General features: G+C 41.0%; 1 protein-coding gene across 2 annotated transcripts in view; it reads right to left on the reverse strand.

The window, feature by feature from the left end:
* nnt (nicotinamide nucleotide transhydrogenase) overlaps window positions 1-13,704 on the reverse strand; it is a 32,225-nt gene that overhangs the window by 17,333 nt on the left and 1,188 nt on the right. Inside the window, exons 2-11 of one of the 2 annotated variants that reach the window (XM_083983071.1) lie at window positions 12,274-12,489; window positions 7,926-8,155; window positions 7,162-7,379; window positions 6,604-6,691; window positions 6,414-6,502; window positions 5,859-6,046; window positions 5,237-5,370; window positions 4,876-5,067; window positions 3,200-3,353; window positions 1,769-1,930 (exon numbers count right to left, since the gene is read on the reverse strand). In XM_083983071.1, the coding sequence (XP_083839197.1) occupies window positions 1,769-1,930; window positions 3,200-3,353; window positions 4,876-5,067; window positions 5,237-5,370; window positions 5,859-6,046; window positions 6,414-6,502; window positions 6,604-6,691; window positions 7,162-7,379; window positions 7,926-8,155; window positions 12,274-12,427 (1,609 nt within the window). In that variant the 5' untranslated portion in view covers window positions 12,428-12,489. Of the gene's footprint in view, window positions 1-1,768; window positions 1,931-3,199; window positions 3,354-4,875; window positions 5,068-5,236; window positions 5,371-5,858; window positions 6,047-6,413; window positions 6,503-6,603; window positions 6,692-7,161; window positions 7,380-7,925; window positions 8,156-12,273; window positions 12,612-13,704 lie in introns of those variants that run through there. The other variant, XM_083983072.1, reaches the window with a different exon arrangement.

Consider the following 13,704-nt stretch of genomic DNA (forward strand, 5'->3'; position numbering starts at 1 on the left):
CCCTAATGTCTGAGTGATTGTGTGCGAGTGTGTCTTTACGATGCCTGGCACAACAACACAACTCAGTTGGTCTCACCGTTTCCATAACCACAGTCAGTCAGTGACAGAAAAAAAAAAAAAAAAAAAAGAAGGTAAAAAGGGCACAGCAAATATGAAGGGAAAAATACCTGGACAGGGAGGAGAGGGAGAGAGAAAGAGACGTGGACAAATCAAGGGCAGACAACACCGGGAGAAAAGAGCCTCCAAACAATCTTAATGTTAATTCAAGTCTTTCATGTGTGGTCTCAGATTCTTGTGGAGCTGTGGCTTTTCAACTGATTCCATTAAAATATGTCTAACATTTTTAAAAATGACATTCATAGATTAATCTTGACAGAAGTTGCAGATGGTGAATTGTTTAGCGAAGGAAGTGAAAAAAGGTCAAATAAACCCAGAGGAACATGGAAAATGGCGTGAAGATGTGAATGTGAAAACAGGGTATAGGTGTCAAGTTTTAAAGAAAGTGAAAACTGTCTCTTGGCTGTTCCGCTGCTGGGACGCCACCACCGAGCTCCGACGTCCCGCTGGGCACACGAGTAAACGAGCAGAGGACTTCCCTGACCCTCAAAGATCACCGACAGTGTGTTACTTCCTACCCTCAGTGTGGGTCTTTGAGTGATCAAAGCCACAAGAACACACACATGCACTTACATCTCTAACCTCTTAACCCCTCTGTGTTAAGCGGCAGCCGACAATAAGGACACAATCTTTAAAGTTTTTATTTGTTGCTCTCTGAGGTTTTTTTTGCCATTCAGTCCAGAGAGGCTGCAAAGAGCCACTGGACTGACATGTGACACATTTGATCTTTGAGGTTTAGTCGATATTTTCTGATTTGTTTTTAGATGAATTATTTGTGTTAACTGCTGTTGTATTGCACTATAATTTGGTGGTATTTCCTATATATTTTTTCTACATGCTATAATCTCTCGTTCCATTTTCATGTGTTGTAGTGCTTTGGACATTTTCTCCTTTATCAAATATAGCAAATTAAATTTTAGGAAAACTATGCTCTAGTGAATTTGCATTTCTTTTTCTTTTTTTCCCCCCCATTATATATTTTACAGATTTCAACATTGTTATCCCTTGTGTACATTAGTCTCAAATGTGTTGATGTCTGTATCATCTTACCAGCCTCTCTGTTAGGGCTGCCCCCAAATAGTCGACCAAGCACTGGTCGACCAAAAAATCATTAGCCGATCAAGATTTCATCGGTCGATTGGTCGCAGGAAAAAAAAAAAAAAAACATTTGGAGCCCTGTCTTGTCAAAATTAGTCGATTAGTCGGCTAATCGCCATAAATGACAACCACTGGTCGACCAAGAAAATCTTTGGTCGGGGGCAGCCCTACTCTCAGTCATCTGTAAAGCCTTGACTTGAATGAGAAATCCCATACAAATAAAGTTTGATTGAATGATTGATTGGATTGCTTGGCACAGAGACCTATACAGACCATTTCTGAAGTTATTTGACAGCTAGAGACAGGTACTTTTTTTTGGTTAGGGCCCCATGCTGTTCCTACACTTTGCATAAAAATGACATGTTAAGTTAAAAGGTTGCAATAGATAACAGCTTACCATATTAGTCACTAACCCTAACCCTGAATAACTTCAGTCTATATGGACCTGTCTTGTCTCACTTGTAGGGAATTATGCACCATTGATATTTATTTGATGTAATCAGTTCAAATCAGGAGGTCAAAGCCAACATCCACCCCACTACACCCAACTAACCTGAGATGGCATTGGTGACAGACATGAGTGGAGAGTGGAGAGCAGGAGTGACCCCCCACACTGTGTGGTATCCCACGATCCCAGCCAGGCCGAAGGTGGTGACCATCTGAGTGAAGGCAGCGTTGGGAGCCGACAGACCCAGGCCCAGCAGGGTGCCAAAACCTGGCAGAGAGAGAGACAGAGACAAGTAAGGGGGTTAGTTTAGCGACTAGGGACAGAACTTGTTTAAATAATCTGCACTAAGATGAACTAAGATGAACAACCATTCAAAGTAAAATTTGTTCCATGTGAAAGCGATTAAAGCGAATCTGTGGCATCCACAAATTTTGTGGACATAGTATACAGGTCCTGCCCATAGAATCTGCCTCTCTTCCTGAGGACAAAAGTCAACACTTTGCCTGCAGATACAGAACAGTTGTACAAAAGTAACTGTGTTTTAGGATAAGAACCCAAAATACAAGAGGGCATTGCAAAAAAAGTGCTACATTGGGTCCCAAGTTGTTTGTCTTGTTCTATTCTCTAGAAGCCTAAAGACATGAGCTAACAAATACTTCCCAAACACAACTCCACAGATGGTCAGAAAATGTGTAATTTTGGTAAGCTACATTTAATTTAACTGTTCTATGCTGTTATCTACTTCTAACCTATCTGTGTTAAAAGTAGCCGTATAAACAGTACAAACTCCTGATATAGAGATTTTCCTAAGCACATCTGGTTGACTGTAAGATGTGGCAGGCCACCCATGTTGCCCTTATTTCCTGTTAGTTGGATTAAATCAGTCAAAGAGAAATTTTTCTGGTTAAATTTGTAACACAGGTGCAGTGTAACATGTTCTGTCTTTGCCAGACCAACTGCTGATGCAACTTGTCTGTGTCCTTAATGGCCAATATAAAGATTTAAAATGACTACGCTACATACCAGGCTAATAAGCATGTAACCAGCACTAACCAAGTTCTCACTCTTTAAAAGCAAAGCAGTTAACATCAGTGGCTGTGTGGTGGTGGTGGTGATGGTGGTGGTGTTAAGTAGGAAACTACTCCAGCACCTAAACAATGTGTGAACCATATTAACTGTATGTGGCGCTCTAACACAGAAGGCTGCGTGGCACCATGGGAACCACTCACTGCAGCACTACATCAAACAAACACTCAGTGTGACACTGTTTTTACAATGCACACTTCCTGACACTAACAGGGTGTCTGTGTGTGTGCGTGCGCTTGTAACCTGCCTCTGTCACTTCTCACCTCCTGTGCACATTCCAGCAGTGACCTAAAAAGCTGATTGTTAACCTGCCCTTCACCCTGTGGCGGGACCTCAACACCCCCCCCGGCTGAGACCCAATTTACTCCGACGCAGCATCAGCCTGATTCCTCCACTTAGGCAGAAAATCTGAATTTAATGGCACATTCAGTTTCAGTGGCAACGACTGACCTCCAGTGTACATGCCAGCAGCGGTGAGCGTGGCCTTGAAGGGGGAGATTTGTGAAGCCTTCTCTGCCGCCATTTCATGGACAGATTTGGGTTTAGGAGGAGCGGCAACGGGCACATTGTTGGGCTGCGGAGCGGGGAACAGGTTCTTTCCGTTCTGGAAGTGAAAACAAACAGAGAACGGTACAATGTGAGAGGCAGAAAGAGGAAACACGTACCTTGTAGAGAAGAGAGGAATGGTAAGTGAGGACAGCCATTACTTAGTGATGTCAACAATATCAAATGACGTTTATTAAGAAGTGATTCGAGGTCTGCCTTTATTCCCTGATCTCATTACCTGATTCTCGGCAAAGACCTCTGCTGCATCCGTTAATCTGTGAAACATTAGACTGTGCTGTCAAGATCAAAGTACGCAAACTAATGATCAGTGGGTACAGTAAGTAATATCTGCATTTCAGCCTCATTTGTAAGACGCGTGACCACTGCTGTGATCAGATATGGGTCAAAATACTTTACTTGACAAATTGACCACAGGTTGACTGCGTCTGATTAGAGCAAATTATTTGTGTAAAAAATTACTAAAATTACACAGTTGTATGTCTCCACAACTCAGACTAGTTACATCCATGTTTACCCACTCGTCTGAGACATTAACTGTTTGTCAAATTGCTAGCGAATTCTTGGATTATGGATAAAAACAACATGTCAGAACATGATTTCTATTGATCAAGTTTGGTACACAAGTCATTGTGGCCGGGCTCTGATTTGATTTAAAGCTGCATTTTGATTGGCCGATTTAAGCATTATTCTGACTAGATGATAAAAATTGCTAAAACTCAGTTGATCAGAATACAGTTGGACCTAACTGTTGCTGCTTATTAATAAACAACATGACTATTGAAGAAATAAAGCAGTAGAAGAAGTGGTGGTGGAGCAACACTCCCTCAACATCATACAGTAGTTAGTTAATAGATTTTGGGGGCTGATGCTGACATCCACATTCAAGACCTAAGGACCCCTTGAGTTTGGTTACTGCAGACCGGTGCCTTCGATCTCTACTCAGGTCATTTTACTGCTGAAAAATGAAGCAGCACGACACCAGTTTAACACTTAAGGACAGAACGAGGGGAGCTGTTCAGTGTAGGACAGTGGAAAATGTAATCTAAACTAAGCTTATCAGCCATAACCTGCATGTCTGTACTAACAGATCAATACTTCACACAGAGCTCCATCTAACTCCTTAATTAGCCACAACTATATCGACCAAGTTAAAATTCATTAATTCATATATCAAAAATAAAAACTAATGCCAATATGACTGAAGGCACAAAACGTTGTGAGGAGTAGATTGCCACAGATCACACAAATTATAATATAATTGTATTTACTGCAATTAAATAATGTAATTGTCGCAGTCATTATTAACCAACTTTTAAGTGACTAAACATTCCCTCTTAAAGGGCTAAATTAAGAGCTTAATTTCTGTGAGATAATGTTAGAAAATCATGCACCTGCACAGTCTACTGAGGAGAAACGGCAACAGAGTAGGAAGGGAATGAAGTGTTGTTAGGGTGACATCTAGTGACCATGGCAGAGACCCACAACACAATGTGACTGGTGCATCCTCGGTTCTGTCACTGTTTATCTCCTTATGCCTATTTTTCATTGAGACCTCATACCTGCATGACGACAGATCCCCTGACAACATGGTCCATGGTTCCATAGTCAAACGCCTCCTTGACGTCCATGAAGAAGTTCTCCTTGTCTGGGCTGACGGCCCGCAACAGCTTGGTGATGTTGTTGGAGTACAGAGTGCTGGACTGGGTTGGCAAGCGGCTGGGCAGGTCTGTGAAGCCAATATGGGTCACTCCCTAAAAGAAAAAAGAGAAAGAACACAATTTGTGATGTTGCACCAACTTGGAAGAGACAGGGATAGACAGATGATGTGTGATATCCTAAAAGAGACAATCAACAAAAGTCAAAAACAGCCATTACATTTTGGTTTTTATTGGAACTTGTGTGAATAGTGCGTGCACTGACCTTGTATACTGACAGCTCGCCCGGCACTGTGGTCTCAATGTTTCCTCCAGCTTCGGCAGCCAAGTCCACCACCACTGAGCCATCCTTCATGCTCTCTATCATTGGTTTGGTGATGAGGATGGGAGCACGCCTGCCTGCAATGGTCAATTGAACACAGAGGCATTAAGGAATTATTTGTCACATTAAATTTATATTAAGGTTCAAATTAAAAAGCGTGAAGAACAAGCTACAAAGGTACACAGACTTCCAGGTCACATCATGTTCTACCAAGTGACAAGCGTTCACAACAGCTTAGTGTGAGCTCACTGTGGCCGTGTACGAAAGTGTTGAAACCCACAGTCATGGAACAAATGTGAAGTTGTTGTAAAATATGTTCTGGTACATTCCGGTTAGGTTATTCTTAATGTTCAATTTTCCGTGACTTGTCCTTTTTTATTTCTAAATTCTCTGACTACTTGCCCAGAATACATGTCTCATATTCTGTAATATTCCAGATATTTCACAACCAGAGGGGAAAACTATTTATATGAGTTTGTACACAGTATCAAAGAAACGTGCCCTTCACTTTTTAAATTTAGACTCTATGTTTATGTTGTGCCTCAATTTGCGCTTCTGTGCATACCGGGGATTAGCGCTGTGCTGATGACAATGTCGACGTCCTGACACTGTTTAGCAAACAGCTTCATCTCTTCCTCAATGAACTCTTTAGACATTTCCTTGGCGTAGCCTCCTTGGCCCTCTCCTGACTCTTTCAGGTTTACCTCCAGAGGCTCGGCGCCCAGAGACTTAAACTGCTCCAAAGCTGCAGCTCTGAGAGAGGGAGAGGTCAGAGGTTATTTCTTAGTCAGGCAGAAAGAAAAATCGCAATTCCATAGACTGGTAATGTGTTTGTCATTGAAACAGCATTCATAACGCTGCTGTATGGCAGCATGCCTTAAGCTGCATAAAACTCAAAGCTTTAGTTTACTATAAACAGTTTATGAAGTTTTTCCTATCTGCATTTTTCAGCAATACTAATGTACCGGTGTTGTATTTACAATCAGAAATCACCTCTCTTTATAATAATGCAGACAGTGTGCAACTGTGCATGTAATTCAGTGTAATTTTATCAAATTCAATAATTTAATTCATGCATCACTCAATCTTTCGATTTATACATTTCATATAAGAAACAGACCTGGTATCGAATCCCCTGACAATGGCTCCCATGGCCCTGGCAGAGCCAGCAGCTGCCAATCCAGCCACGCCACCTCCGATGATCAGCACCTATTCAAAAACACATAACATGGTGTGGGGTGTTAAAAGTTTAAACTGACATGAACACATATTCAAAACAGAAGAAAAACACACGCACTCCTACTACCCACCTTTGCAGGTGGAACCTTCCCAGCCGCTGTGATTTGCCCAGTGAAAAAGCGTCCGAAGCTGTTGGCTGCCAGCACAACGGCCTTGTACCTAAGATTACAGAGGAACACAGGAAATTAATAGTGACACCCAATCAAAATAACTGCTATAATAACCTATTCATTCATGTGTTTAAACAAGTCCAATTAAGGCATAACAAAATAATCAACCACAGTACCACACATCCTGTTTGTTAATATTTTAATCACACGCCACCTGCTGTTAATGTCAATACTATACTGTACTTGTATGAATATTGTGAACAATACTGCAGCAGAAACTAACCCGCCAATTAACTAGCTTGCTAACCAACTCTACAAGTGTTTTAAGGTAGAAGATTGCTTGCTTGATTATTTATATTTTAAAGAATTGTAAAATAAACTAAATTGTTAACAGTGTATGAACACAGACTTAATACACAATCGACCTGTATTTTCACACATTCACAACTAGTAGGTAATCTTTCAAGGTGACCCTTCTCATTGAAACAGTTAACAAAGTTGAAGGCACCATGCACATACCCTGCAATGTTTGCCATGGAGCTCAGTGCATCGTAACCCTGGGCGATGGTGACTCTGGGAACCTGGTCCATAGCCAGGACGGTGGTTTTCTTCTGGGACAGCATGTCCATCAACTCCGGGTTCTGAGCTGGGTAGATGAAGCTGACCAAAGTGGCTGCGTCCTTCATCAGCTCCACCTCATGGATGCCCAGAGCTGCGTTGAACGTGGGAGCACGGACCTAGAGGCATACAACATCGGTCAATAGGCAAGTCTGAGCACATGAAGGATACTGATGACACCTTAAAATCTCTTTTGCTCCTCGAACATACACTTCTTTCATTTACACACCTGGGAAAAAAATTCTGCATGTGTCGGCCGGTTTATCATATTCTTCACTCTGTCTCTGACCAAACCCTCTCCACTGTTCTGCCTTGACTACCATGTCCTAGTAAAGACTTCACAGATATGTGTCATTTTAGCCTCAGAGCATTGGCTCTCTCCCATAATCCCATGCTCTGTCATTCTCCCTCTTCAGCCTAATGCAAATGCAATTTCGCTCTGCAATACTATAGATGACTATAGATATAATCTTGATATAATGTATGAATGACAATAAAGACATATATTCTATTCTTATCTATTCCATTAAACACTACCAAATGCACATGGTGCAAAAAGCAGCCATCATGTTCAATACACCAACTGTCTGACCCTATTCCTTCATTTGTCCATTATTACCTCTTCTTACATCTGTTCCCACTCTTCCCTTTCACTTCTATCCTACCTTAACCAACACGTCGGAGGCCAAGACATCTTTAATGTCTTTAATCGTTGCTCCAGCTTGAGTGTACTGCTCATCACCGAACTTGGAGGGCTCTCCGGCTCCAGACTCCACGACAACGTTAAAGCCCTGTTTGACGAGCGCCTGGACACCAGCAGGAGACAGCGCCACGCGACGCTCGTTCTGTAAGATTTCTTTGGGAACGCCGACTGTGAGCTGTTTGTATGGAATACCTGGAGGAGACAGAGAGGAACGATACAGGGGCATGTGAGCTAAGTGACAGCTGTTATATGAACTCATTTATTCACGTATCGTTGCTTAATGATGACAGGGTCACTCGTGCCAACGCTAATGAACTGTTATTTCTGGCCTCATTGAAACCTATTATGAGGAAATTTGTTTTCGTAACCAACAGGCTATAGAGACCAAAGCAGATTATGGTTGTTCCAAAGGCTTTTCACAAGTCTTGCACAAGGTTTCTCAGCATAGTTTAAAAAAACACAGATATGTGGATGTAAGAAGTGTGCACAGTGTGTGTCAACACAACAGAAAGATATACACAAGATACAGCTATTTTGTTGGCTGAAGTGATCATTGCAGATATACAGTATGTGTATGCCTGACTTTCTCTCTTGCACAAGCTGAAGCTCATGATTTAAAAAGTGTGACAGTTAAAAAAAAGAAATATATATACACTGTATACACATATATATATATATATATATATATATATATATATATATATATATATATATATATATATATATATATATATATATATATATATATAAATAAAAATAATACTCTTTCATGCTTTTCATACCACTGCAGCCACCTGTGTATATGACCATGAGTTGCGTTCACACTGAGTTGACCATAAATACAGTAATGTTGTTACAGGACACTGTGACCCTGAATACTACATATACAGTCTACAGACATGCTGCCCTCTCACCAGCTTTTAATTGCGAGTAGTTGCTAATCAGAGGGTGATGGAAATGAGTGTTAGTCATTAGTGCTTGGTCATACATTTATGCTGTGAACTATGAATATTTAGGTACAAAATTTAATGTTAATCAGCTCAATGTGTGAACACATAACAGACAGAGTCGGCCGACTTTTCATCCAAGGCCACTGCAGGATCAGATACAGTAATAGAGGACATCGTGGTCAGAAAGCAAAGACTGTAAATCACTGCCAGACTTCTCTTTTGTTAATGTCACACGGACCATTTATATTCTAAAATGTGAAATTAAGACACAGACAAATGTTTTCACTGTGGATCCAGACAGCTTTGCTCTGTTGTCCAAGATTTTTGCTAGTCAAATCACAGCTGTTCCAACATGTGGACGAACAAGAGAGGAGTTCAAAATGGGAATGACAATAGAAAAGAACACAGGAGACTAATGAGTTACCAACCCGAGAGTGAAGTAAGACAGAAACTGAATAAAGTTGCTGAAAATAATTCTGGTGTTCTTATTCTGGTGTGCGAGCAGCGGGCAGGTCACATGTTCTGTTGGCTCCTGCGGAAAATTCCACTGCAGCCTTTTCCCACTGTCTCCTCGTCTATATATAAACACCAGAGACTCTGACAGGCTGCCTTTCCTCTCACCCTGCAGTGGTGAAGTGGTGACCTGTCCTCCTCTGACAACTTTGATTTTTTTTTTTTAATCCACAGCACAGTGAAACTAAAATAACTGTTGCCACGTTTCCATTAGATTTCTTTAAAAAATCTTACAAACCAAGAATCGCTTTGTCCCACTGTTGGTAAACTGTTGTTTCTGCCAGCACAGCTTTGCAGTCAGGTAGCAGTGATTTTAAGACTAAGAGATTAGAGACAGAAGGATTGGTAGTCTGTTCCATGGTTATCATATTACTGAACAAAAATACTGTTTAAATGTTCAGAACCAGGACATAAGGTGGTATGTCCATCCAACACTATAGGATGAGGAAGCTAGTGAGCATTACCTTGTTTAGAGTCTACATAATATGACCTCTAAGTGATCTTACATAAGAGGTGACATAATAATAACCCTTAAATTCTACCATCTTGATTAAAGATAAGTGGCTATCAGAAAGAGACACCAACAAGAGACGAATCCAGCCCCTGAGGTGCTCATGAAAATTTGATTGAACGTGACCTAAAGACTAAAGAGATGCTCTCAGGGACTCTGGATGGTCCCAGGATGTGTTACAGCAGGGGATCCTTGCAACTTTTGGTGTGTGTGAGTGGGCCTCAGTTGTGTTTGTAAGTGGCAGACTATTTCACTATTCCAACAGTGGCTTAATGCACAATTTTACTCATACAAGGAAGGAAATACATGTAGCACTTCAGTTCATGACATTGTGAAAAACTGGAACCCCCTTCTCTCCCATATGCAATTTCAGCAGAAGCTATTGTTCTCAGTTTTAACACAGCGCTTGTGTAATAACGTTTGAGGAGTACTATCTTTCCTTGGAGTGTCAAACCATGTTTTGGAGTCTGATAAGCCTTTCAACTCCTGGTTGTTTGACTCCAACTTGCCTCTCTGATATAGATTGTATTTATCTGTCTCACCAGCAGCTAAAGCAAGCAAACCCCTGGGCCCTGTTTTCAGTTTGAATGTGTATCTAGGCAGCACCTGCTAACCAAGAAGCGTAATTGGTGCTTTAATTCCATAAAACTAGTCCCACAATAATCATCTGAGCAATTTTAACCATGACAACAGTCTGTTCCTAAGGCACAGGGTCACTCAGTTCACACCAACGTGCTGCCTCCGTCTATACTGTACATCTATAGGCTCTCCAGAGGTCAAAGAATAAGTGCATGTGGAGTTTTCCCCTCCTCTACATGTCTGAGGGGAAAGCTGTAAGCTGATACTTGTGTGTCCAGAATAGTCCCTGCCAGCTGTTTCTGGAGCTGACTGAACTGCAGGAATGTCAGCTTCTAGTCACTGTGCACCAGGTCACCAGCACCCCTTTAACACTCAGCTCTCAACTACACATCGATAGAGGGACATTGGCAACAATCATGAGCGCAGGGTGCACAGACATAAGGCACCTGCAACCAGCTGGCACCGGCTTTAACAGTACACACACAGTCACATACAGACACATACACACACACACACACAGACACACACACGCCTTCTGTCTGGTTAGTGGGTATAGAGTGAGGTCATGGAAAAATGGAGAATAATGCCTCAGGGCAGCATTATCCTGAATGTGACCTTGGAGCTCAGAGCAAATAAAGGTAGCAACACTGACCTTTAGAAAACACTGTTCAGACTTAAAAATAAAATAAAAAAGCTGCAGGATTTCCTTTAATAGATATTTTCATCTCTATTTTGCCTAAACACTAGATTAACCTCTTCACAACATTTACAATGTATAATGAGCATGCAAAGAAAACGAATGCATGAACAATTGCTCTACAGTATAATTACATGACAATGGTAGATGTGTTTCACCAGTTGCTAGGGCCAACAATGGACGACAGTATGAATAGCATACAATTGAATTAACTGTGAGTTGTGCAATTTTACTGAAAACATCACCTCTGTCTATGTTTATATAATGAGTGGGTGACACCTGCACCTGATTCACATGTGCATGGGAAAACACACAGAAGCTACAGGTGGCTTTGCCTTCATGCAGATATCAGTAGGGAAACATGTCTTTGACTTGGGTTTCAAAGAGGAGGAAAATCAGCCTTATAGCCCTGAATTTAACCATCCAATTATGATGGTTAGCACTTCTACTATAAAAAATACTGATGAGTCTAAAAACATGTATACTGTACTGTACACTCTATTGTGTTTACTAAAATTACTAAGATTTTTACTGCAGGACTTTGTACTGCAAGGAAACATTTCCATCTACTGTAGGTTAGAAATGTTCTGGCCAACAATAATTAAAATCCATCTACGCATTATGAGTGTATGAAATTGAGATACAGCTTATGAGTTGTTAAACTGACATGCAGTCCCTGTACAATTAAACAGCTATTGCTAATCTCATTATCTTAGCTTTCATTATGTACCAGCACAGGTATTCTGTCAGTAAATCACATGTCAAAAGCACTAGCACACTATCAGCATATCAAGTCTTTTTTGCTCAGAGACGACTGGAGATTTTATGGTTGTGGTGACACTGGGACACTTTGTCACCGTCACAACCTCTATGCTTTCTATGCATGTTGTGCATACAAGACATGTTTTTATGGTTCTTGTGACACAGTAAAATCCGTGACCTCAGTGGAGCTCCTTTCACTGCCACAACCTTGAAATGATTTGTGGTGAAGGTTTGGGCAAATCCACTGTTTCTGCATTGGCTGTAGGATTAAATGCACATGTATACAGTAGTGTCTTACCTGGACTGGCACATCGTCCAAGAGCTTGATTGGTCCTGAAGAAGCGGAGGCATGTTGATTTTATTGTATGGGCGCTTTGCAGCTTCACGGAGGAAACCCCGCTGAACACAGGGGCCGAGCAGTTAGCCGCCACTACGCGTAGGAGGCTCGCCATGGTGCACACACACCCGACACTCACACACCAGGAGGAGCTCGACAGGACAGGCAGCACCCCTCCTAGGGAAGAGACGTGAGACAGGTGAGAGATAAGGGCATAAACAAACGGAGTGGGGGAGGGGGATTATGGGAGAAGAAGAGTGACAGGATGAAAGTTCGAAAGTGAAAATAAGAGTATCGCACTACTTTTTCTGCACACTTTGATTTGTAAACACAGAAATATGTCCCACCCACAGTTTCATGTGCACATGCGTACACGACCTTTGTTCAAGCAATAGGTCACTTTCACTAAGAAAACACTCCTTAATGCATTTGTACCTAAACATAGTCTGACCGCTGGGTCCACATAATGAATCTGTCCAAGGTTTTTACCATCACACAAACGTATGAATGTTTCTGACCTATATTCAATAAAGATATTTTTAGAGGGACAAAATGGGTCACATATGTGTATATTCACAAAATTGTGGACAACTGCAGTTGCAGCCCAATGAGTTACTCTGTGGCGGTAAAACACCATGACCGACTGCATGTTTACTTTAAAGGGAGATAATGGAACTGGGATAGACTGGGATAGCTTGGCTGGTGTAGTAGGGTTTGAACTAGAATCAACTGGCAATAAACTCTGCCACTCTGTCATCCTGTGTGCCCTCATCCCCCTGTTCAAGAGTCCAAAGCAAATAAAACTGGGAGTAATAAACACATTTAACTCAAATCATTTATGAAGTAAGAATGTCTGTTATTTGCTGATAACAGCTTTTGCACATTCCTCCTTTTTTAACTAAATGCTAAATTAATGTTTTGGTGTTTGGAGCTATTATATATTCTTAACTTTTACATTTTGGGGTATTTTCAATATTAAACAATCAATTCATCAAATCATTTTCTATATTAATGAATGCACCTTAATATTTGATGAATAGAAAATGGCTGCTGTATCCTCCACATAGGCCAAGTTAGGCTAGGTTAGTCTTCAAATGTCTTGTTTAATGTGAAACTCAAATATATATTCACTTAGCATTAAATTCTTATTGACATTTTTGCAAAAAAAAAAAAGAAAAAAAAAGTAGAACAATAACTTAATATTTCTTTCAGGTTCTTTCTCTGTTGGTCAACTAATCACTGCAGCTCTAACCAATAAATCTTTCCTTTCAATAAAAGTCATACAATCATAGCCCAGAGGTCTGAACGCATGGATTTCCAGTATCCTTTATGTTGATTATATTTTGCATTACTTGATCAGCTGTCTGGATTTAAAATCAAAACTATGTTGTG

The sequence above is a fragment of the Trachurus trachurus genome, assembly GCF_905171665.1.
Source record: "Trachurus trachurus genome assembly, chromosome: 12".
Lineage (NCBI taxonomy): Eukaryota > Metazoa > Chordata > Actinopteri > Carangiformes > Carangidae > Trachurus > Trachurus trachurus.